A 23,853-nucleotide genomic window follows, 5' to 3' on the forward strand; every position below is an offset into this window, starting at 1 on the left:
ATGCAACATTCGGATTTGAGATCTTGAGTTTCAAGGATGCCTATTCAGGCTAAAACCAGATCTCAATGCATGTAGCGGAACAGGAACGCACCAGCTTCCAAACAGACAAGGGGGTGTACTGCTACATCGTCATGCCTTTCAGACTCAAAAATATCAGAGCCATGTATCAAAGGCTCGTTAACAGAATGTTCCAAGCCCAGCTGGGAAGGAATATGGAGGTCTATATAGACGACATACTAGTCAAGTACAAAACCTCCGGAGGACACGTCGATGATTTGACAGAAGCATTCGCTATCATTCGGAAGTATGGGATGAAGTTGAACCCAAGAAGTGCACCTTTGGTGTGGCATCCAGAAAGTTCCTGGGCTTCATAGTAAGCTATCGAGGAATAGAGGCCAACCTGGAGAAGATAAAAGCATTGATCAACATGGCCTCGCTACGGAAGTACAAAGATGTTTAGAGCTTGACAGGGTGAATAACTGCCCTGAGCCGTTTTGTTTCGAAAGCCACAGACAAATGCATCCCATTCTTCAACATCCTTCGGGGAAGCCAAAGGTTCGAATGGTCGGCCGAATGCGAAGAGGCTTTCCAGAGACTGAAAGAGCATCTGGCCCGAGCGCCAATCTTAGCAAAGCCGGTGGATGGAGAGCCGCTGTACCTCTATTTGGACGTGACCGAACATGCCATCAGTGTCTCGCTCGTTCGGGAAGAAGAGAAGGCCCAGGTCCCCGTCTATTACGTAAGCAAGAGGTTATTGGGTGCGGAGTCGCGATACCTGCTAATCGAAAAATTGACGTTTTGTTTACTAATTGCATCCTGGAAGCTTAGGCCTTACTTTCAAGGCCATGCTATAAGAGTACTAACTAACCATCCCTTGCGGCAAGTGTTACAAAAGCCCGAATCATCAGGGAGACTCCTGAAGTAGGCCATGGAATTGAGTTAGTTTGACATTACATATGTCCCCAGAATATCAATCAAGGGGCAGGCCCTGGCCAACTTCAATGTGGAGTGCACCGGGATCACTGAAGATGACGATCCCACGGTACCCTTATGAAAGGTTTCTGTAGACGGAGCCTCGAACAAAAACGGAGTAGGGGTTGGGGTCATCCTAGTGTCACCACAAGGACACCAGTTACAAAGTGCCCTACGATTCCAGTTCAATGCATCAAACAACGAGGTCGAGCACGAGGCCATGTTGGCCGGATTGCGCTTGGCCCGGGAAGTAAGGGCCACGAGTCAGGAGGTCTATAGCGACTCCCAATTGGTTGTCAGACAAATCTCATGGGAATACTAAACAAAAGGGGAAAAGATGGAAACTTATGTGACATGAACTCGAGAGCTGCTTCAATCTTTTAAGAAATATTCCATCCGCCAGATCTCCGGGGAACAAAATATGTTTGCAGACACATTGGAAAAACTGGCCACAGATGCTGAGGCGGAGCTCTTCGGGCTTGTCCCAATCAACCATCTCCCCACACCAAGTATTCAAGCCCCCATGATCAACGCTATAAACTACTCCACGTCATGGATGGGACCTATCATCCAATACCTAACAACCAGGGGGTTGCCCATGGACAGGGCAGCAGCCAGGAAACTTCAGTACTAGGCTCCCAGATACATCATGATGGAAGGTAAACTCTATCGTAGAGGGTTATCCATGCCATACCTCCAATGTGTATCCGAGATCGAAATGAGTGCAATCATGCATGAGGTGCATGAAGGCTTTTGCGAAGATCACACAGCCCGACTCAGCCTGTCCAAGAAAATCCTAAGGCAAGGATATTTCTGGCCAACCATGAAGAAGGACTGCATCAATTACGTCTGCAAGTGCAAACAATTCCAAAGGTACGCGAAGATCCCGCGAGCCCCTCCAATGGAAATAACCCTGATGATGAGTCCCTGGCCTTTTGCAGTGTGGGGTATCGACCTAGTAGGGTCGCTCCTAATCGGGAAGGGTGGTGTGAAATACGCTATCGTGGCCGTCGATTATTACACCAAGTGGGTCGAGGCGGAACCCATGAACACCATCACCTCAAAAAAGGCCTTGGACTTCGTCATCAACGACATTATATGCCGATATGGCCTCCCCTACAAGATCATGTCCGACAACGGGAAGCAATTTGACAGCGTCCATTTCACTAACTTTTGTGAAAGGCATGGCATCATCAAAAGCTTCTCCGTGGTCGCCAGACCCCAAGAAAACGGGCAAACAGAGGCCGTGAACAAGATCTTGAAGGGAACATTGAAGAAAAAGCTTCAAGCCTGCAAAAGCAAGTGGCCGGAGGAGCTGCCCTGCGTATTATGGACATAACGGACCACCGAAAGAACGTCTACCAGACACACTCCCTACTCCATGGTATATGGATGCGAAGCAGTCATCCCAGTGGAAACAACTATCCCATCCCACAGAAGGGACACGTATGATCCCGCCCAGAACCACGCCCTACTCCAAGAATCTTTAGACCTCATTGAGGAGATCCGGGAAGAATCCCAGGTTCAGCTGAAGATGTACCAAGGCAAGATTGCTCGGCATTTTAACTCTAAAGTTAGGAGTCGAAGGTTTGAAAGCGGCGATCTGGTCCTAAGAAGAGTCTTCCCTGCAACCCAAGATCTGGGAGTGGGGGTTCCGGGCCCAAATTGGGAAGGACCATACAAAATCCTACATGACATGTGTTTGGGAACGTATCGCTTAAGGCGACTTGACAGAACGGAGGTCCCACGGGCCTGGAACGCGGAACACCTCCGTAAATACTATCAGTAGTCAGGAGGGCATGTTCCTGTTTTTAATTCTTCTTTTAAACAATGTACGCCTCAAGGCCGTTTCTTATTTAATAAAAATGGTGTGTGCAAAACATCATAAAGAAATATTGTAAAGAAATGAAAGTTCGCGTCCGTCTTCATAAACAAGTGACCTAAGACTACAGTCTTCGCTCACTTGGGGGGGGGGGGGGGGTATAACCATTCGTACGAACGAGTCCGGGAATAAAAACAAACAGGATGAAAAATGCAAAGTTTAGTCCTAGTTTGGACCGTATAGATTGGGGGTAGCCGAAACCCAACTCCTAACAAAAGGACGCAAGGCTAAGGCCTAGTCCCAACCCGGACAGACATGGTCCAAGGGGTACAAACCCAATAGGACGCAAGGCTCAGGCCTAGTCCCTAACCTGGACATACATGGTCTGGGGGGTGCAAACCAAATAGGACGTAAGGCTCAGGCCTAGTCCCAACTCGGACACGCATGGTCCGGGAGTATAAAAAACCTAAATATCGTTCGACCGAACCTAGGTCCCAATCAACCAAATACATATCCACGCCTTCCCTATAATGGCCCAGAACCATTGGAACATGAGTCCTAGGTATAAGTTATCTAAAATTAGTCTTATAAATGGTCCAGGCCATGGGAACCTTACCCATAGGTCCAAAATAAGCTAATCAACTAATCCCTGATGGCCCAGACCATTGAAACCTGAACACCAGAATCAAGAAAAATAAATTTGGTGACAATTATTAACTCCCTAATGGCCCAGGCCATTGGAACCTGAACAGCGGGATTAAAGCGAGTTAATAAGTTAAAATCTAAAGAGATCTCCAATGGTCCAAGCCGTCAGAGCCTATATTATTAAATCAGGACGACTCATTCCAGGCCATAGAGACCCAAACATGGTTCCCCAAACATGATAAACATTTTCTACAACTTTTCCCAAATGGTCCCGGCTGTTGGAACCAAGACCGAACATTCGAATCATTCAAGGAAAAGTAGTAAAGCACTTGGTGAGATTCTAACGAATGGAACGGGAAAAAATTGTGCAAAAAATGAAGTAAACACGAGTATATAAATTGTCTTGGACATATCCGCATCCATAAAAGTGTTACAGAAAAAAAGAGAAAAATGAGTAAAAGACTCGGGCCTAGGCTTCACCATGCCCCGATGCTTCCGGGTTGGCCCTATCAATCTCCTCCTCGGCCAAGGGCTCCGCGTCAGCTTTCTCCTTAGCCTTGAACTCGGCTCTCTTCGCGGCGGGGTCAGGGTAAAGCAGGAGGTTCATGTTCTTGTCCTGGAGCCAGGCCATGTAGATAGCCTCGTCGAAGTTGGCCTCCAATAAGGCATCCGCCTGCTATTTCCCTTGGTGGGCCTCCTCGTGCATTTTCACCTCTTGCTGAAGCAAACCGTCCAGACCCTGGATCTGTGACTCAAGGGCGATAATCTTCTCCCGAACTTGGTGAGACTGGGCTTCAGCTGCCTCCAGGAGGATCTTAGACGATGCCTTAGAGCCCCGAACGCGCAGAAGTTCCGTCTCCAGACTGTCCACCAAATTTTTGTGGTCAGCTTCCTTCCGGGACAGAGTTTCTTCAAGCTGGAACCGAGCCCGAGCGGCCTTCTCGCGGTCTACTTTGGCTTGGACAACCTCCTTGGCCAGGGCTTCCCTAGCAGCTTCTCGCTAGTTCATAGTCCCCTCTAATTCCAGTTGGCCCGTCTCCAGCTTCATCACCATCTTGCCACCAAGTCGGCATTCCAATGGGCCAGTAGAGCGTCCTAGAACAAATCAAAGTTAGAAAAAATACGGATTAAAAATATGAAAAGCAAAAGGAGGTATGAGTAGATGACTTACAGCGGTGGCCTGGTGACAGATAGCCTGGGAGATGAATAGGGCATCCTGGTTAGCCAAGGTGGCATACCGTTTCAGCTAAAAATTGGACATGGTAGTCCCAACCTATTCCAGTAGGTCCGCGGTGAATGGGGTTGTGTCCTGCCCCAGTTTGGGGTGAAACCCAGCCTCGACAATGAGCCGATCAACGATCAGCTGAGGAGCACTGAAAGCAGCTGGATGCTCGGCGAACTCAACCTTACGCTGAATCATCAAGGCTCGGTAAACCTCCTCCCTCTTTCCCCGGCAGTCTTCCCATGTCCGGGACACCATCTTTGACCGCTCTTCCCGTAGGATCATCTCCCCCTCTTCAGAAAAAGCCGGATTGACGGGGAGCATGGGAGCCTCCGGAATTTCCTGAGTGGCGAACTGGCTTTCCCTAGAAGAATTCTCAGCCAAGGAAAGGTCCTTGGTCTTGGCCCTCTTCGCTCGGTTCACAGACTCACCAGCAGTCGAGTCCGCAACCCTCTTCTCGGCCCCCCGACTCGCCAGAGATTCCTGCTCCAGGTCAATGACCGGAGGTCGAACAAGTTGGGGTGGGACGGTTTCGGTAGGAATCGTTGTAATACGGATCGCGGGTGAGGCCTCCTCGACTATATTCAGCTCCGGCATCGAGCCCCCAAGAATCATGTCCAGCACCTTGTTCTTGGGCGCACTTCTGGCGACTTTCTTGGCCGAAGCCCTAGCCTTGACCGCCCGGGCCTTAAGGGCCTGCTTCATCTTGGCCACGGGATTAGACATGTCGGAACCTTCTGAAATAGACAAACATAAAGAAAGTCAGCAAAGTTTACGAGTGAGGATAAGAAGTGATTCAAAATAAAAACTAGGCTAAGATCCTCCAGGACAAACCATTATCTAAAACTCGAGCTCTACTTAATTCTCCTAAAGTGAAGGAATGAATTCGGTCTCCCATGTCGTCCAGGTCCAGGAAGTTACCATATTGAAGGAACCCGGACGAGTACATGAGAGTCTCCGGGTCTACAACGATGGGGGATGAAGGTCATATTTCTCTAACGGCCCCGAACCGGTGGCCTCGACAAACTAGTCTATCCCTAACTAAGTCCCCAGAATGGGGAACATAAGTCAAAAGCAAAGGCGAATTACCTTGCCCCAATATACTAGCCCTGGGAGCCCCCGTGTTTGGCTGAGCCGCTTCAAAGAGGGCATCCAGCTCCTCAGAGGCGACCCTGGCTGTTCGTTGGGCCTGCTCCCTCTTCTTCTTCGCTGCGTCCGCCCGGGGCGTGGTCTCCACTGTCTCGACATGGATGAGAGCCAGATCCTCCTTCAAGGCCGGGTCTGTTTTGCATTGTAGCCCCCGGAGGTTGGGGGCCACAATTTGGTTGCCCGTCAGCATCCCAACCATTTGTAGGTTGTCGGTGTTTACATAGCCTCCTACGTCCAGATCTTCCGCACTTAAAGTGGCGTAATACTTCTTTTGGTCAAGGATTGACTGGGTGAGAGGGGTCTGGGCATAGGATCCTGTCATCCGAGACTGTAAGTCGAAAGCGGATAACAATAAGAATGAAAAGAACGAATTGAACTAAGAGGAAAGAGATTACTTACCCACTCGCTGGAAGTCCAGCACCAGCGTGGGATTCTTATCCAAGAGGAACCCGGATGTCATAAACCAATAATGTCTGACATCCGGGGGATGCTTCCAGGAATTGGTGGGGGCAGGATAATTGCCATGGGGCTTCAGTCTATAGAAGCCATCCCGGGTCTTATCCTTGGCATTAAGCTGCGACTCCAGCTTGTAGAAGTACAATACCTCTGCTTGGGTCGGCTTTGGGATCCCCATCTTCACGCAGACAATGCACCATCTCGCAAGAAGTTTGTAAGCTTGGGGTAGGAGCTGGAAAGGCACGATCCCCACGAACTTTAGGAATTGCGCGAAATAATCATGGAATGGGAGAGTGGCTCCCGCGCTGATGTGGCCCATGCTTCAGGCCCCAAACTCGCCAACGCTGGTGTGGGCCTTTTCATTCTTCTTGGATAGGCAGTTATAAAATAGTCCGGGAGTCGAATCCACGCCTAAATGATTCTCCAGGATATCCAACATCCAGTAGTTCCAGAATAGGTTCTTCTCTACGTCCATCTCCCATGTGTTGCCACTGGGGGGTTTATGTCCTTCCTAGACGAAAGGGGCCGCTTGGACATACTCTTCTGGATGGAGGGTGACGTCATGACTCATGGCTGATGATCTTGTAACAAAAGGGAACAAAGCAAACAACCAAGCAGTTAGCACCAAAACCCAAAAAGGTTGGTTAAGGTACGAGGGCTCTTCTACGAACTGCTTGGAAGAGTCCCCTCCGGATTAGATCCAGGATCACCAAAGATCTGCAGAGCTGTAATGCCCCAACTCCAGGGACCGCTACAGTGCACATTGCGAACAGTGCTAAACTCGCTAATCGAGTCATTTGGCCATAAATGTGTAACTAAGTATGATTAGCGGTTTAGGGATTAAATTTTTTGGTTAAGATATAACGTTTCACTAGAACGTTTACTGTATACATTGGGATCCCAAAAATATAATTTCAGAGTCTATTACAAGAGAATATTTACAATAGGTCGTTCTAAGCGGCAAAACAGGGTTTATCCCTAGTTCCTCTTTCAAACCTCGGTCAGGTATTGGTCGAGCAGCTGCATATGTACACGTCATCACCTAAGCTCTTCAACTCAAGGATGGTTCAGCTTCCTTTTGCCTTTACCTGCACCACAAAGCACCCGTGAGCCGAAGCCCAGCAAGAAAACTCATATGCTCATAAATAGTCATATCATGATATCAAATCATATCTGGCATGCTTAGCGAACATAGCTTTATTCAAACATGCAAATGAATTCAAACAATGCTGGGGTATCCAGAATAAGAAATCCTGCCCTTCTGATTGGATGACTATCAAGTCATTCCTAATCAGATGAGTGTCTTAACATTTGAGGTTCTAGTAAACCATACTGAGTGACTGACAAGCAAGTCACTACGGGGCTCAGCACCCAAAGCCATGCATATGATGATCTCAATGATCATACAGAGCTCATAGCTCTGATCAGATGAGTGAATATCACTTTGAGGTCCTGTTAAACCATACTGAGTGACTGACAAACAAGTCACTAGGGCCTCAGTGCCCATAGCCGTGTAACGACACCGTTACCTGGGCTCTCCTGCAATGGCTCTTATCAGATGAGTGACTGACAAGCATGTCACTGTGGGGCCGGTGCCCATAGCCATGTGACATAACAGTCACGGGGCTCGCTGGCCCTGGATCTAAATGGCTAGCCCTTGGCTAGACAAGCGCTTTTTAGTATTCATCGACCTTGAGGTTGGTCCAGCATTAATGCTCATTTGAGTCATTCAATGCAGAAAGTCGATTAGATCTAATCTTTGTTAGATTGCGTGGAACACGCTAAGGCCGTCCTGACTAATGAGTCAGCGCAATGTGACCAGTGCCCAGTACCACTGCCGAACCTGACTAATGAGTCACAGCTTCACAGTTGATACTAACACCTTTGCCAATTCTGACTAATGAGTCAGTACCATGCAGAAGTAAGCATTGATACCAAACATATATCATATGTCACACATCCAAAGATGAGGCATTCAACATGCTTACTTAACAGTTGCTAGCATAATAATGGTCATGCACAAACACAGAGACTCAAGCTCTGACCAATCTCATATTCATCATTCATGGCATGCCCTAATCACATGTTTCTCGTGCATCACATGCATCACACTTAATCATCCGGCATGCCTCAATAGTAATAATATGCAAATGAGCAAGATTGCTAAGCATTCATTATGCTATCAATGTTTACATTTAAACATCCAACATGCATCAATAATAGCCATGCATGTCACACATGGGGTGCAGTTTTCTTACCTTGGGTTCGAGCAAGAATTAGTAAAAGAACGACCCTTGAGAACGATAAACTTTTAGTCCTTTAGCGGTCACCTAGTCATAACCAAAATATAGGATTCATCAATGAAAATGAAAACAAAGGTTCCCAAACCAAAACCTAGCCTCCGAGACATCAAATGCTACTAAACCGGGTAGTAGGATCGACCCCGAGGCCTAAGGCTTGAATCCCCAAGTTAAAAACTCATTTCTGGCTAAAAATTCCCTATGGGTCGCGACCCTCCCTAGCCGCGCCGCGGCTCGCCCCTCAGACAGAGGCGGCCCTTCTCTGCCAAGCAACATGGGCCGCAACTCACCATAGCCATGCCGCGGCTCATTATGCAAAACAGCAAGAACCATAATTTCTTCCCCTGCGTTCTCCTTGAAACCAACCCTTCAAACCAATCCCAAACATCAACCTAACACCCAATTCAACCCCTAAACTTCATCTACAACTCATCCTCATTAAAACCCAAGTTAAGCATCAACTTAGCTTCCATTAATTCCAACTAACCACCAAGGAATTACAAGCTGAAAACTTAAACCAAAACAGAGTAAAACCAGAAAACTAATGGCTGAAACTCACCTCAAACTTGAGATTAAACCCCCTTCAATGGATGAACCAACCCTATGAACTCAGCTCCTTGATTTCCTAGCTTATTCCTTCAAATTGGCTTCAAAATTCCAAAGAGAGAAAGAGGGAAAATGGTGCACGGGTGAGGGAGAGAAAGAAGGTTGTTGATGCTCTGTTTTTTTTTTAACAATTCCACAGCCTTCTAAACTCAAAGGGCTAATATATATCTTAGGGGTGAAAAGACTATTTTGCCCCTAGGTCAAATAAAGGCTTCTAAAGACTCCTAAGGGTAAAATCGTCCTTTCCCGCCTATCTCGTTAATTATAATTAACACCCTCCAATTCCCATCATTCTCAATATTCTCAAATACCAATAGTTCACATCCCGTTACCCTTTAATTCCCGGCAATGTTCTAATCATCAAATTACCCCGAGACTCACTCCGAGCCCCGGACTTAATCCCGTTATGACTAGACCGAAAACTTGCATTCCATGATCGTCTCATGCCGAATGGCTCGAACCAATCCACATATCATGTGGTATTATTTATAATTCACCCCCATGCATAAAAATACCCAATCACGCCCTCAACAGGCCAAATTACCAAAGTGCCCTTGTAATTAGAATATGAACCCATATGCATGCATTCACCGTCATATAATAATATAATTCACATAAACATGCATATAATAATTAAATATCATAATAAATCAATTATGGCCCTCCAGGCCTCCTAATCAAGGTCCTAAACCTTATTAGGAAATTTGGGGCATTACAAGAGCCTTGATTGGGAACAAATAAGAAGAGTTTTCCTAAAGCTTTTCCAAGTCAGCCTATTACCACTTGTTCAGGGACAACCCGGACCTGAGAGGATCCGAGACAACCCAGAAAATTTGTTCTCCCATTCTAATACACCAAGAGCTACCCTAAACGGTGGCCCTGACTCTAACAACCCTATAGCTATAACAGCAATATAAAAAAATGATAAGCACGAGAAAACATGAATAAAAGGTTTGGAAAACTTACTGAAAAGTGCTGATTGTGGAGGATGATGTGTTTCCGGTGACAATGACGGCAGAACCACAGTCTTGAACAAGCGGAGGCGACACAGAAGTTCGTCCAACGGTCGAGCCGAAATCACACTTTTAGGCAAGGGGGTAGAGATCAGACACGAGGAAAGAGACGACGACGAAGACAGAGTAATTGACAGAGAATTTTGTCGGCAAGCTCGGACATAAAAGTTCTCTCTGTGGGTTCGTTCGTTCAGAATGCGTAAAGTTTCTAAATGAAAGTCTGGGGGTATTTATAAGGAGCAAAAACACGTTTTGATCTAACGGTTCAGAACGACCCCCCATATCTGTAACGCCCTACTACCTTAGAGTTATTACTAAGTGAGTTTAAAATGTGCACTTAACTAGCTAACCAAGCATTTAACTCAAAAGTGTAACTAAACTGTATTAAAATCACATAATTTGAAAATGTAAACATTCATTGAAAATTATAAGTGTTTTACATTAGGGATCCCGAAAATACTATTTATAAATATTTACAGCTGAAAATATGTTTTAAGTCGACTAAATGACAAAATAGGATTCAATACAAAGCATCTCCCAAAAATACCCCTGGCCGTGGCAGCCAGGCAGACCAGACATGTACGCATCGCCTCATACTCTCCATACTCATGGTTGGTCGGCTTTCCCCTTGCCCTTACCTGCACCACAGAGCACCCATGAGCCGAAGCCCAGCAAGAAAACTCCACACAAATAGATAACATATGCATATCAATTACTCAGCATATAACAAATCCGCCAACAGGCTAAACACGTACGACCATGCCGTCCCAGGCGCTTTACCAGGCCCTGGGTTCACGGTCTACACCGTAAGGATATCCAAGGTATCCTTTAGGGTCTTACCCTGGCAACTCGCACTCCGCGTGCTAAACGCTGCTCCCGGCCCTCTTGCCGTTCTCGGCCTTCACCGTTCCCGACTCTTGCCGATCATTTACATATTTGCATACATATCATAATTAATCAAACACTTAAACATGTATTAACATAATCAATGGGCTATGCCCTGCATATAATCATATAGGGTCGTGCCTTGCAACACAACTATGGGGCCTCGCCTTGCTCTATGGGTACAACGGTTTTCTTACCTGGTCCCGAGCTTCTTGAGCACCGAAATCTCAAGCACGGTCCTCTAACCCGAGCCTCGCTGAAAACCTAGTCACAACATATGCATAGCACTCTCATTACTAACCAGTTTATAATCATCTCCCGGAACCAATCCCGTGCGGGACCTCCCGTTTCCCCCCAAAAGGTAGCGGAAGCATCCCCCGATCCCCCTGAGCCAAAACCCCAAAAACACATTTTTCCCCTGCCCATAAATTAGCCTAGTGCCGTGGCACAACCCTTTAGGGGCCGCGGTGCCCAGAATGATGCCCTCCTCCTGATTCAACCTAGCGCCGCGACGCGGAAGAACAAGGCTGCGACGCTCATACGCGAACCCAGAAAACTAGGTTTTTCCCCAACATTTTCCCGAGCAAAAACTCTTCCAAATCAATCCCAAGATACTCCAAAGTCCCAAATCAACTTAAAACCCCAAATAGACAGTATAGTAACCCAGAAACAACAACAACTAGCTTAAATACACATTCAAACCCATAATTCACCAAATGGTTTAAAACTTCATAAAACTTAAACCATCACAGAGCATAACCTCAGAAATGCATGAAATTCTCACCTTAAATGGATATTTGACCTTGAGCTGCTTTCCCTATCCAATTTCAAGCTCAATTCCACTAATCCTAATCTGAACTTCACTCCAATAATCCATAAGACAACACACAATTCAACTCTCAAACCATAACATTCTTAGCTGAATTTGACAAGATAATTAATCAGATTTCCTTACCTCAATATGCAGAACAATCCTCTAGTTTTTCCTTGGCTTGATTCCCCTCTTGATCCCACAAAACACCAGATATCTTCCTTCCTTGCTTCCTAGTTTCTAGTTCTCTCTAGAGCTCCCAAAACACAATTCTTGCATAAGCCAAAATGTGAGAACGTTCTAAGCTTTTCCCTCAGCCAAAGCTTATCTACCACCTAAGCCAAATGACCCAATTACCCTCCTTTCTAACTTAGATTCTAGCTAATCCTCAAGGGCATCCTAGACTTTTCCTTAATCTCTTGCAAGAATACCACTTTCCCACTTAAAACAACTATCCTTAAGAGTTACCTATAGTTACCCAAGTTACCAAAGTGTCACTAACCATTTCTCAATAATTCTCATACTCAAGTTACAATATTCCCAAAATACCCCTAGGCTCCTCCCGAGCTGGGTATTTAACCCTGTTGTGACTTTGAGCAAAACAGCTCCCTAGGACCGTCATGGAACGTGCATCATAGTTATATCACCACTCACACGTGATATCAATCACAACATATACAAATATTACATTTATGCCCTCAGCGGCCTAAAATTATAAATATGCCTCTAATAACCAAATGGGGCCCGCATGCATATTTAATTCACATAAACATGCATTTATAATAACATATTCATTAAATTCACATATTAATACAATATAACAATTATTGCCCTCCAGGCACGCTAATCAAGTCCCCAAGCCTTATTAGCAAATTTGGGTCGCTACAATATTGGACGGTCCCAGATCATGCAGGGGTTTTAATTAGACCACTCGAGTGTCGGACCGCAGATTCCACAAGTCGCGATCCGTGCCACCCCGATCCAACGGTCCAAAGGGAAGGAATTTCAAAAGTCGTCCCATCCAACGATCCTCAATGATGCAGAAATATTAAAGGATCTGTTCGTGCAGATGAGATGCTTCAGAATTTACGCTGACTTTTGGTTGCCAACACGATAACCAAGAGATCTTCTCCTAACCTGCCAGGCGCGAGTATTATTAACGCACTAGTTATAGGGAAACACATGTGCGTAGCATGATGAAACTGAAAGGTCGAGGGTCATCCAAACGACCTTGAAGTAAATGAACCTGGGCCCTGGTAAACGAACCAGAGGCTTGGTAAATGAACCGGGCCTTTGGGATTTGATCAGGAATGTTAACGCAAATGCTTTTCATACAAGTTTCCAGCAATCAATCTCCCACGAAAGCGGACCTGTCTCCTGGGGAACGAACCGGGATGTCAAGAATTGATATGGGAAAGGAAGCAAACCTTCACTGCGCGAGCACAGGCGAAGGCTTGGGAGGTAAATGTTATCCCCGTTTCCACCCTTCATTCGCGAATCTGCATATTGGGTCCGCAGGCCATCCTGAAGGGATTTAAGGCCCAGATCAGGCCCAATAGTTGAGGAAGGAGTGAGATTTGGAGACCCAAGTATCAGTAAATCCCAAACGTTTTCCTGGAATAGAAGCCGGGACCGTGAAGTTGGCACGTATCATCTTCCCGGACCGTTTGTCCGACGTCTCCCGGGGTGTGATGAAGATATTGTTTCCTCCAAGTCTAAAAATGGACCGGGACGATAGTGGACAAACCCGGATCCTGGTAAACGAACTAGGGTCTTGGTAAATGAAGAGGGATGTCAGTAAATGAACCCAGACCAGGCACCCAGGTTGGGGGTGATAAGTTGCCCTCAATATTGACATCACTTCGAGAAACACGGAGTTTTGTCCCCATAACTAACCTGCAGAAGATGTTACATACGAAATGTACGCCATCATTGCAGAACTGTACTGCCACTACTCTGGCAGATCCTGTCCCCCGGATCTCCTTCGAAGCCCACGCGAACCAGACTGAAGCTGCGTACTGTTGTCAGTCTTATAGCGTGGTTACGCTCAGGCCGGCCCAGTGGGCCTTGATTAGTGTATTTTATATATTAAAATCCTTTGTATTAAGCCTCCATCAGTGAGCAAATAGTGTTTATACCCTTAGTGGGCCCGGACTAATCCGACCCAAACCCAAAGCACTCAACTGCCTATAAATATGAACAGTTGTGCACTGGGAAAAAGATTCGATTTTTCTCTTGTAAGCATACACTCTGCTCAAATTCAGAGAAACTTCATTACTTAAGCTCCAAAAAAGCTCTAATACAATTGACTTGTGGACTAAGGCTTTTTAACACCCCAACTACGTAAAACTCCTTGTGTGATAATCTATATCCTTTATTTTCTAAGCTCTCTTATCTTTCATAATTCTAGTTTCCGAAAAACTCGGTAAACAATTGTTATTGGGTGTCATTTGGTAGATGTTATTATTATTGTTGTTTTGATGCTATGTTAGCATTTTACTTATTGGTTTGAGACTTATTAGTTTTAAATTTTAATGGTTGTGTTGTAAACTTAATATTTCAGTTGTAAAGCCAACATGGTGAGGACTTAATATGATAATTTTTAGGTCTTAATGTAGTATTATTACTAAATATTGTAGATTTTTATGTGATTTTTTTTGCATATTTTTTATTTCTTAATCTCTTTAATATTAAAATTCATGATAAAGGAGGAAATAACTAATTAAAATAATTGATCCATTGGATTGGATTTGATGTTTCTTTTCGAGGACTGAAGATTCATTCTTTCTTCTTCGTCCTCCATTTTTCACGGCGACACCACTAGAAATTGGAGACCGACGTTGACGATCCCATGCATGCCACCATCATCTTCACTGTTGACCAACAACCATAGAGCCGAAGACCCACCATCGACACACTTGTCTCCATCGCGAGCAACACCACAAAAGTTCCACTTCCACTTGGTGCAAGAGAAGGTGTTGACAGATATGTATATCGTAAAAATTAAAAAAAAAAATACATCGATAGTAAAAATGTAAAAAATTTCACGTGGTCGTATATTTGTTATTTTTTTGGGTTAATGTAGTGTTTAGTGTAAATATCCCTTTTTTAAATAGGCTATAACACAACCCAAGTCAACCTTTAATGCAATTAGTAGGGTTGAGTTATACATTAAAAATATTTTGAATGAGCTAGAATTCTCTAGGCTTATGTAATTAGGTTGGCTTATTCAAATACCCTCAACCTGCCCAACCCAACCCATGTGCATCAATTATTACACAACCTATTTATTACATAATATATTATAGAGTATATGACGGCTAAAATACCAAAAGTTTTTAAAATGTTGCACTTTTATACCAAAATATTTTTTTATAGTAAAAATACCTAAAGTTGCTAAAATGTAGTATTTAAATACCCAATTTTTTTTTACGGAAAAAATACCAAAAGTTTCTAAAATGCAGCGTTTAAATGCCCAAACATTTAAAAAATCACTTAAATAAAACAAAAATTAAAATAGAAAAATTGATTAAATAAAATTATTTTCAACAGTTTGGGTATTTTAAATGCTATATTTTATATACTTATATTTTAGCAACTTTTGAGTATTTTTTTGTAAAACAAAATTTGGATATAAAATGAGTAAATACTTATTTGGTACCCTGTGTTTTATCGATATACACACTTGGTACCCTATGTTTATAATAATGATTATTCAATACCCTCTATTTGTAATTCGTACCAATTAGGTACCATCTGTTGCAATCTGATCAACTCATATTTCAAATATGACCATATTGCCCATTTTTTAATGATTTATTTGATTTTGCTTTTGTTATTTTAAAATGTTTTAAAAATATTTTCTGAATTAATAAAACAAAAAGAAAATGTATAATTAAAACTTTGAAATAATTTAAATAAAAATAAATAAAAAATTAAATCTAACCTCTAAACTTAAACCAAAAAATAAAAATCAACACCATAAACTTAAAAGCCAAAATTTAAAATAAATTCAAACAAAAATAGTTTAATTAAAACTTAAAAAAAATATTAGGTTTTTAGTTTCCTCGGATTAATTTAAAAAGATTGGTTTTAGTTTTTTTTAATTTATATTTTGAATTAAACATATTTATGTTTATTTAATTAATTAAAATAGTTTTATTAAATATTCGTATTTTAAAATTAATTTAGATTATTTTTTATCTAAAAATTTACATTTAATTGATTCATTTTATAAAAAAATTTATTTTATTAATTTAAAAAATAATTTTGAATCATTTTAAAATAACAAAAACAAAAGAAAAGAAAATAAATAATTAAAAAGATAGACAATATGGTCATATTTGAAAAATGGGTGACCACATTCAAACAGAGGGTACCAAATTGGTATGAATTGCAAAGTTTAAACAGAGGGTATTGAATGATCATTATTATAAACATATGGTATCAAATGTGTATTTCGATGAAACACATAGTACCACATGAGTATTTACATGTATAAAAGTGCAACATTTTAGATATTTTAGCCGTTATTTACTCTATTTTATAATACATTTATTTGAGTGTCAAGTAGTAATTATTTTGAATTCTTACTGTTATGTTTGGCAAAACAAATAGTATTTACACAATAAAATAAAAACTTGTGTGATAATTAATTATATTTACTACAAAAACATTAAAATAGATTTTATCCACATAAAATATTTAAAATAAATTTAGATGTTTGATTATTTTCCATTCTTATACAAATTAAAAATTCAAGTATATACCATTTTATCATTTAAATACATTCAATAATACGTAAATAAAAATAAACAAACATATAGATTGACACTGGTGCTAATATTTTTATTTAATTCTTTGTTTTAAATTATATTTTCGATAAAAAAATCTAATGTGAATATAAAATTTACTAAATAAATCATAATCTACTACAATATTTTATAAGTACTCCAGCCTAAAAAATATAGATAAAATATTAAATAATATATAAATATAATAATAAAAATAATAATTTAGAATGGAAGAAAATTATTTTTGCCAAAAATCCAGAAGAATGTAGAAAATATACTTTTGAAAGAAAATGTTATAATCTGAAAGAAAAAAATAAAAACGATATTATATTTGAAAATTACTATGTAATTATTAAGATATGTAATTTTTTTTTGTCCAAATGAAAATATATTATTAAGATATGTAATTACTATGATAGTTATTACATATTATTTTAAAATATATACTTTGTTTTGTTTGGATGTGAAGAAGTAGTAATTTTATTTGAATTTTGACATAACAATAATTACATAATAAAATAATATTATATGATGACTTATATTTAAAATTGATAATGTTTAATAAAAAATATTTAAAATATTTTTTTTGAAGGAGCTTGTTACTTTTATTTGCTTAAAATATTTAAATTAATTTTAGGTGTTTTGGTATTTGCCATACACCAACTAAAAGTTCAAGTATATAATATCTCAATGAACCGGGTCCAATGTTTAAACGAGTCAAGTCCGGTTCAAGGCTCTGCCGGTCCCGCCATATACCAGATAAGATTTGTTTCAGTCTTCTTCCAAAACAGAAATATAAAAAATTGGTCTGTATTATGCCTCAGCTCCATACATACTCCTGAAAACTTTTGGCGTTCTCCATCTTTGTCCAGACACCCACAATGCCACAAACCCTGTTCTTGAAGCCCTTTGTTTCGGTCCCTCTTCATAACTGGAGGTTTGTTCTCTATTGCTGCTTCTTCCTGTTAATCCCTTTTCATTTTACAATTACTGTACATATTTTTTTGGGAAAAATTCTTACTTCTCACGTCATTTTGAGTATCATAGAGCGTGGGCTTTATAATTGTAGCCTTAACAGGCTTCAACTTTATCATAAGTCAGTTCTGCAAATGGGATGTTCTGGGAAAGTTCGTTTTTTTTCCTTCCTTTTTCTGTTTCTGTTTCTGTATCCAATCCAATCATATGAATGAATAATGCTTTGTTTTGAACTCACATAGGGGGGAATGAATTTCTGTTTGGTTTGTAGTTTGGGTTAGGTATATGATAAGATAAGCTTAAATGACAGAAAGTCCAATGGCATGTAATTTATATCTACCCAATTGCATTGTTGTGTCATTTTGTTTCTCTAAAATGTTGCATTTTTGGTTTAGTTTTATGGTTTTTAGTAGATAATGTCTTGTTTTTTCAGTGAAGATACCTTAGTTCAGGGCACCCTAGAAGTTTATTTGTATTTTATGATTTTGGGAAATTGTAGTTATTTGTTTTCTTTACTTCAGGAAATCGAATGTACACACAAATTGTATAGATGCCAACGTTAAAATGCAGAGAAAGATGGAGGTCGTTTGTATGGGAATGCTTTCACCGAGGAAGTTCTTGCGGAAAAGAAAGAAGCTAGAGGTTTTCAAAGATGCAGCTGATGAAATTGATCAGAAGAACTGGAGGAGACTGATGAATGAAATTGAAGAGACGGGTTCTGCAGTTGCGGTGCTTAGAAAAGAAAGAATGAAGAACCAGGAGATACCAAAGGATCTTGTGCTAGGTACCTTGGTTAGGTTTAAGCAGCTAAAGAAATGGAAACTTGTTGGTGAGGTATGTACAGATGCACTATTTTCTCCTCGGGTTACACATGAGCTGATGGATATTTTTGAATTCTATGAATCAAAAGACTTTTTGTTAAGAGATAGTGCAAATAATTAGTCAGTGGACAGTTTGTTGAAGACATAGCTCAAAAGTATAATTCAATCAATTTCCGATCATCCAGTTTCAGAACTACTGAGCAACCATCTTGCAACAGTATATAGCCAATCAAATTGGTTTTGGGATTTATATAGCTCACCATTTTTCCTATTCTGAACATAATAGAAAAAGAAAATGTCTTTGTAAAATGGGTCTTTTTGTCCCTAAATTTATTACTTGTTAGTGTTTGGATTCCCTTATCAGTTGTTACAGGCTTATTTCCTTTGCCTTGTAGATCCTTGAATGGCTCAGGATTCAGAGCTGGTGGAACTTTAGTGAAATGGATTTCTTGATGCTTATAACAGCTTATGGAAAGACAGGGGACTTCAACCGAGCTGAGAAGGTTTTAAGTTTGCTAAATAAGAAAGGCTATCCACCAAGTGTGATATCCCACACTGCTCTTATGGAAGCATATGGTAAAGGAGGCCGCTATAATAATGCTGAAGCGATATTTCGAAGGATGAAATCTTCGGGTCCTGAACCATCCGCTCATACTTATCAAATAATACTGAAATTTTTTGTTGAGGTACTGTTTTCACTTTAGATCTTATAATCTACTAAAGCCTAAATTTCCATCCAAATTACTTTTACATAAATGGTTAAGCGTATGCAGTTCGGTGCTGTAAAGAATATGATGTGCCTTTCTGAAAATTCAACTTAATTTGCTCAGCAGAGCTTTTTATATAAATCTGCACTATACATATTATTTTCAAACAAGCAAATTTCACTACAATCAATATGAAAGAATTTTTTACTAGGCTATCTGTGTTTTAAATATGTTATTATTTTTTTTTTTAATTTTACACTAAAAAAATATTTTTTTCTTAAATAATAGAAAAATGACAAAGGGAAAAATTTGAGAGGCCTTGAGCCCCCAAATGGCTTCATCACTGCAGCCAATAGTATACTAATGAAAAATCTAAATAAAAATGATCAAACTTAAAAAATTGCAGTTCTAACTTCAATAAACTGCATAATTTGTAATAACTTTCTGTAGCCATACTAATATTTGTTACGGCACCACAATGCTTTTCTTGGAGTGTCTTTCTTCAAACTTCATAACTGTAACTGGAGATACTTCAGGGATGCAAATTCAAGGAAGCTGAAGAAATTTTTGAGACCCTTTTGAACGGCAAGAATCCACCATTGAAGCCAGATCAGAGGATGTTCCACATGATGATTTATATGTATAAGAAGGCTGGAAGTTATGAAAAAGCTCGCAGATTATTTGCAGTGATGGCTGAGAGAGGAGTACTGCAATCAACAGTTACTTACAATAGTTTAATGTCATTTGAAACCAATTACAAGGAAGTTTCCAAGATATATGACCAGGTAAGGTCGAAGGATTATTTGTTTATTCATTATGCTAGGTTGCTAAAGAATAATTGCAGCAATAGTTGCCTGACCAGTTTTTCAGGTTCGTTAATCTATTTTATTCTAAATGAATATCATTTTATTTAGCTATTAAGTCATCATTATTTTTTTTTTGTTCATTTAGTTTCAAATTTCTTTCAATTTTTACCAATACGAATGAGTTGCCTTCCAGTCAATCCATTTATTTTTTCTAATATTCAACAGTGAATAGAATACTTGGTACAACATGTGATCATACTTTTATGTTTTTTATTACTCAGCATTATATAGTCTTGGAAAAGCTTAAAGTCTAGCATCATGAATTTAATTTTCATGAGTATGGAAGGATGACAGTCTCATATATTTTGGATGGTATTAGTATAAATTTCTGACATTATGAATAAAATATTATTTCAAATTATAGATGCAAAGAGCTGGCCTCAAACCTGACGTGGTGAGCTATGCCTCACTCATTAGTGCTTATGGTAAAGCTAGAAGAGAGGAAGAAGCACTTGCTGTGTTTGAGGAGATGCTTGATGCTGGTGTTAGGTGTGTAACACTAATTTTCTTTTGTAATACATGTGTGGATGTTTCAAAAGTTACTTTTCTGACATGAATTGGTTCATATATTTACTCCAATTCAGTATGATTCAAAACTCATTTAAGTTAATGAAGCCAACTTGGTCGTGGGGCTCGTGTTACATTCCAAATAGTAAATAGCGATAAACATATATGGAATATCATCTAGATACATTATTCTCTGTTGCTGTTCAGAGTTACACAATCACCACTAAGGTTGTGAGGTAAAGACCTAAAGGCATTTGTTTGTGTAGCTGGTATTTTTATATCAGATATTAATGTTATGATATATTCTGTTGTGAATTTACCTTTTCCCCCACTTCTTCATGAAGGGGGTTGTTGGGGGGTCGCTTTGGACAAGAAGCGAAGTGCATAATGAATTTGAAACCAACCTACAACATTGATTGCTTATATAAAATTTAATCAATGCTTGAGTTTAGACTATTTGCAAGTAAAGACTGATCAAAACCGACCAATGTCCATTGATTGTTTTGACTTCTTGTCTTCATATCTTAGAAGATTGAGCTTCCAATTTTCTTACATCTGTTTGTTACTATGAAAACCTGAGATTTCAGTTTCTTGTTGCTGTTACAATTTTCAAATCATAATGGTCATGCTGCGTTTTTTATCTCTTTTGCCAGGCCAACCCACAAAGCTTATAACATATTACTGGATGCATTTTCAATATCAGGAATGGTTGAGCAAGCTCAGACTGTTTTTAAGAGTATGAGAAGAGACAGGTAAAATTTTAGAATCAACATTATAATTACTTCATATTGAGCACTGGTTGCTTAGTGCTTATTTCACGATTGGGTAGTGGGATTTGATAGGATTGGATTGGACTAAAAATATTAGGGAAAAACATAGAGGAATGAATGAGTTGATCATTTGCCAGCAATAAATTAGAAGAGAACAAGTTAGATGCAAAGTAATGATTATTTACTTACTATGGAAATACATGGAGATGGGGATTAGATAAAAAAAAGTATTCCAAGTTTTTCAATGGAATTGAGTTATCTCTAGGGGATAATTTAGGTTGTTGGATTAATTTTTCAATATTCTCTCTATTTTGGTAACAAAATTACATTATAAAAATGATCTAATCTACTCCATTGTAAACCTACTATCCAAACGTGACCGTAATGAATTACAATTATAGCAATAGATGTGGCAACTTCCTATGTGTTCCTTGAAGCCAATTTTTGTTTTATCTAATATAATATGCTTCCACTTGGAATTTTGTAATGACATCATTGATAATCTTCTTGGTACATCATATTAGTCTTTTTAACTGCTGTAGCAATAATATTTAATTGTAGTGAAAACCTTGAAGGGCCAGTTGGAAGGCAAAGTTTGTGTTTGTTCTGACAAGATGAATAATTATGAGTTTCGTGCGAATCAATGACTAGGTTTCAGTGGGTTCTAGTTTCAAACTTGAGCTGTCTAATGTGTTTTGGGATTCTAAAAGAGGATATAAGAATACAAATTACTAAATTAATAAAGAAGAGGAAAGAAAAAGGAGGATAATTAACGTCCACATCTATCTGTTTGTTTCCTATCATTTTGTTTGTCCATCACTTCGATTTCATAACTCTATCTCCATAATTTTCTTTCGCAGATATACCCCAGATATTTGCTCTTATACAACTATGTTATCAGCTTATGTGAATGCTTCCGATATGGAGGGTGCTGAAAAGTTTTTCAATAGACTAAAACAAGATGGACTAAAACCCAATGCCATTACATATGGAACATTGATAAAAGGGTATGCCAGGACAAATAATATAGACAAAATGATGCAGAAATACGAGGAGCTCAAGGTAAATGGTGTAAAGTTGAATCAGAAGATATTGACCACGATTATGGATGCGTATGGCAAAAATAGAGATTTTGAGAGTGCTGTAGTTTGGTACAAGGAAATGGAAGCTTGTGGGCTTCCTCCCGATCAGAAAGCAAAGAACATCCTTTTGTCTTTGGCAAAAACAGCTGACGAACAGATCGAAGCTAACCAACTTGTAGGACTTGTGGATCATAAAAGCTCTGAACAAAGAGTTAATGGGGTTACTAGCTACGGTGATGATGATAGCGACGATGAGGATGAAGATGGTCTCAGTGACAATGAATATGATTCTCCATCAGATGCCAATTTTCAAGAAGAGAATCATGAAGAACAAAGGCATTTTGTTGGTGATAATCAAGAAAGCCTCGAAGCGCTGCATTTGCTGAAGATCTGCTGATATGTGAATGTTGTATCTAAAGTGTTTGGATACAGTCGTCACAGCATCAACTGAGACAAGTTGAGAGTTTATATATTGGAATGAAACCGTTCCGTAGAACCATAGTAGCATTTAAGCATATCAATTTTGCTCTGATGGTTGCAGTAAACAAAGTTTTGATAGTCGTCTGTATTATTTACTGATCTTAATTTATGTAGTAATATTATGTATATAATGTATGTTGCTTAGCAATATGATTTATGTATACTCAATAATCTTTTAAGCCCCAAATTAGGTCCACTCCATTTAGTCAATGTTGATGTAAATGATGAAAAATTACAAGGTTCCTATATATTTTTTTGAATGTAAAACTTTATTTGCGAAATATCACAAGGTAGATATTGATAAAATATTGATGAAATGCTATAATATTTTTCTAAAATATTGTGGATATGTAAAAAAATCGGGAATTTTTCAAAAATATGATTTTTATGCCATCACCATGTAAAAATATGGGGATTATACTTTTATTAATTTGTATGAAAAAATTTATTAAAGAAAAAAACCAAGTATAGGAAACACAATTACTAGCTAACTAAATATGAATGCTAAATTTAAAACCAAAACACATGAGCCAAACAGGAGTACTATTGTAAAATTAGCATTCCACTATTCTCTCTCTCAAACCCCAGTCACACAAACCCTTTCTCTCTCCAAAGCCAGCCAGAAAAACCCATTCTCTCTCCAAAACCCAGCCGCACCATCCCCTCCAGCTCCGGCCGGCGCAATCCCCTCTAGCTCTGGTGACGCCAATCGAACCCAACTGTTTGAGACCCTAGCTTCGCCCGAGCCCCACCATTCGAACCCAACTCCAACTGTTCGAGACCCCAACTGTTTGAGACTCCAGCTCCGCCCAAGCCCCACCCGTCCGAGACACCTGCTCCGTTCAAGAGCCCTATCTGAGCGCAGGCCCAGGCGTGACACCACCATCTCCACGACGAACCACCTCCAGCTCCGGCCGTGGTGTCGATGCGCACTCAGATCCAAACCTTGGTGTTTTCTTCCATGTTTATTA

The 23,853-nt window shown here is 40.1% G+C and overlaps 1 protein-coding gene across 1 annotated transcript; it reads left to right on the forward strand.

Moving 5' to 3' along the window:
- Nucleotides 1-17,387: 17,387 nt before the first annotated feature.
- Nucleotides 17,388-23,043, forward strand: LOC133818219 (pentatricopeptide repeat-containing protein At3g59040). Its single transcript, XM_062250965.1, has 7 exons — nt 17,388-17,611; nt 18,171-18,483; nt 18,866-19,156; nt 19,714-19,962; nt 20,408-20,532; nt 21,204-21,302; nt 22,181-23,043. The coding sequence occupies exons 1-7, from the start codon at nt 17,556-17,558 to the stop codon at nt 22,797-22,799; spliced, it is 1,752 nt and encodes a 583-aa protein (XP_062106949.1). The 5' UTR covers nt 17,388-17,555; the 3' UTR covers nt 22,800-23,043.
- Nucleotides 23,044-23,853: the final 810 nt, after the last annotated feature.

This window comes from Humulus lupulus, chromosome 2, assembly GCF_963169125.1.
Source record: "Humulus lupulus chromosome 2, drHumLupu1.1, whole genome shotgun sequence".
NCBI lineage: Eukaryota > Viridiplantae > Streptophyta > Magnoliopsida > Rosales > Cannabaceae > Humulus > Humulus lupulus.

Coding starts and splice junctions, on each gene's coding strand:
- LOC133818219 (XM_062250965.1), top strand. CDS start 17,556: ATGCCACAAACCCTGTTCTTGAAGCCCTTTGTTTCGGTCCCTCTTCAT. Junction 18,484..18,865: donor AATGGAAACTTGTTGGTGAG/GTATGTACAGAT, acceptor TTTGCCTTGTAG/ATCCTTGAATGGCTCAGGAT. Junction 21,303..22,180: donor AAGAGTATGAGAAGAGACAG/GTAAAATTTTAG, acceptor TTTCTTTCGCAG/ATATACCCCAGATATTTGCT.